The sequence below is a fragment of the Myotis davidii genome, unplaced genomic scaffold (assembly GCF_000327345.1).
Source record: "Myotis davidii unplaced genomic scaffold, ASM32734v1 scaffold170, whole genome shotgun sequence".
In the NCBI taxonomy this organism is placed as follows: Eukaryota; Metazoa; Chordata; class Mammalia; order Chiroptera; family Vespertilionidae; genus Myotis; species Myotis davidii.
Genome location: NW_006282528.1, coordinates 2,167,754 through 2,169,819, shown reverse-complemented (window position 1 = coordinate 2,169,819; position 2,066 = coordinate 2,167,754). Strand labels below are relative to the sequence as shown.

Here is a 2,066-nt window from a genome sequence, read left to right as displayed (position 1 = left end):
GCCTCGGAGGACAGCGAGGACACAGAGGGGAGCGAGGACTCCTCCGCCTCCAGCTTCCCCGGGGAGCTGTCGGGGTTCCGCAGGACTCCGTACCCCGCGTACACGTCCATCGAGGCCGCGGAGCTGGCGGAGAGGATCGAGCGCAGGGAGCAGATCATCCAGGAAATATGGATGAACAGCGGCCTGGACGCGTCGGTGCCGCGGAGCGCGGGCCCCTTCTACTGAGCGCGGTGCCGGCCCCGGCCTGGCTCACTCGTACCTTCTGTGAAGGAGACTCCGTGGCGTCACCGGACCTGGAAAAGCCGGACACGACCACAGGACCTTTCCGGTGTCCGCAGCACATTCCTCATAAACCGGAGGGCGGCTTCGATTTCCGTATTTATTGAGGTTCCCGTCTACACGGTGACACGATTACCATTCACACCAATTGAGCGATCACACCGCCTGTCCCCACGCTTTCCTGGTGCCATCACCACACCCACGGCGACCGCAGGCACGGGGGCCGCGGCCCCTCTTCCCGGAGAGCAGGCGGCCACCGTCCAGCCAAGCAGCTGCACTGTCGCCAGGACACACGCGGTCACCGCTGGTGGGTTTTAAAAATATATTTTTATTGATTTCAGAGAGGAAGGGAGAGGGAGAGAGAAACATCGATGATGAGAGAGAACCATGGATTGGCTGCCTCCTGCACGGCCTGTGCCCTGACCGGGAATCGAACCTGACCTGGTTCGTAGGTCGATGCTCACCCCTGAGCCACGGCCGGGCTTGCTGGCGGATGAAGCACTAACATTACTGGACAGAGCCGGGGAGGCGGCGACATCTTTCTCCAACGGCAGATGCTAGAAGGCTGGGCGTCCGCGTCCCGGCCGGTGTCTGCCGACCCTGCTCTGGGGCTCAGAGGCTGATCCATGATGAAAGCCACCATGTTCCAATAAAACTTTATTTATACACAGTGACGTTCGAATTCATTGTCACATGTTCATATTATTCTTAAGCCTCAAGTACTCCCTGTCTTGCCCTTTACAGGAAAAGTCCACCTGCTACGTTAGAGGCTACGACGGCGGGACTTCCGGTGGGAAAGGGTGGGCCGGGCTGCCTGGCAGCTCCGGGTCCAGGGCCAGGGGTTACCTTCAAATTGTCGCAAAAACCCCAACCACGCCCGCACACACACACACACACACCACACACACACTCGCACACACACACTCGCACACAAACGCGCACATGTGCACAAACACGCACTCACGCACACACTCACATGCACATACTCACACGCACACACATGCACACACTCATACACATGTGCATGTGCATACATGTAGTACATAACCCCTTTTCCCCTCTGAGTGCAGGGGTGGCGTGCGAATAGGATGACACAGGCGTGAGGTTGCATGTCCATGGCCCGGAGTGACCTGCCTGTGCAGTGATGGGACCTCCCGGGTCCCGCTGGTCCCACAGGGATGGGCTCCCCGTCCCATCTCCCCCTGCAGACGCTCCCACCGCTAGTCACTGAGTCGCTGTCGGTGATGAGATCGGCTGTCAGGGTGTCACCGTGCTGTGTGCATGTGGCCCCTGTTTTCCTTAATGACGCCCCAAAACACAGGAGCAGCGAGGCTGGCGATGCGGAGCCGCCACAGAAGCCAGAGAAGCGCGGAGCAGGCGGGCGTGGTGGGTGCGCTGCCATCAGGGGCAGACACCCGTGGGGGTCCGGAATGCCTCCCCCATCGGTGTGGGCGGCTGTGCTCCTCCTGAGAGCGGCCCTTCAGGGAGTCCCAGGCCAGCACCCCTTTTGGGAAGCGGCCTGGGGTGAGGGCTGTGGACGGGGTCCTGCTGGCACTGTCACCCCAGCCTCAGGGGGTGCCAGGCCTGGGGGACGCTGGGCACCGTCCCCGTGGCAAGTGGGGTCAGGGAAGAGCCAGCTGCCCACTGGCGTCTGCTGGGTCTGGAGAGCGGTGCCCGCACTGCCCTTCCGGGCTGCCCTGCCCTGCCCCACGGCCGAGGCCCTGGCACATGGGCGGGCGGACTGAGCGCTCTCACCCCCCTCCCCTGGCTGCTCCGGCTCCCGGGGC

The 2,066-nt window shown here is 62.5% G+C and overlaps 1 protein-coding gene across 1 annotated transcript in view; it reads left to right on the top strand.

Annotated features, from left to right (window-relative positions):
- The window catches only part of EVA1C (eva-1 homolog C (C. elegans)), a gene marked incomplete at its 5' end in the record, with an annotated part of 16,393 nt that extends 15,733 nt beyond the window's left edge, over positions 1 to 660 (top strand). The window contains one exon of the mRNA XM_015560266.1: positions 2 to 660. Coding sequence (XP_015415752.1) covers positions 2 to 225 — 224 coding nt within the window. The remainder of the gene's footprint in view (position 1) is intronic.
- Between the last annotated feature and the right edge of the window lie 1,406 nt (positions 661 to 2,066).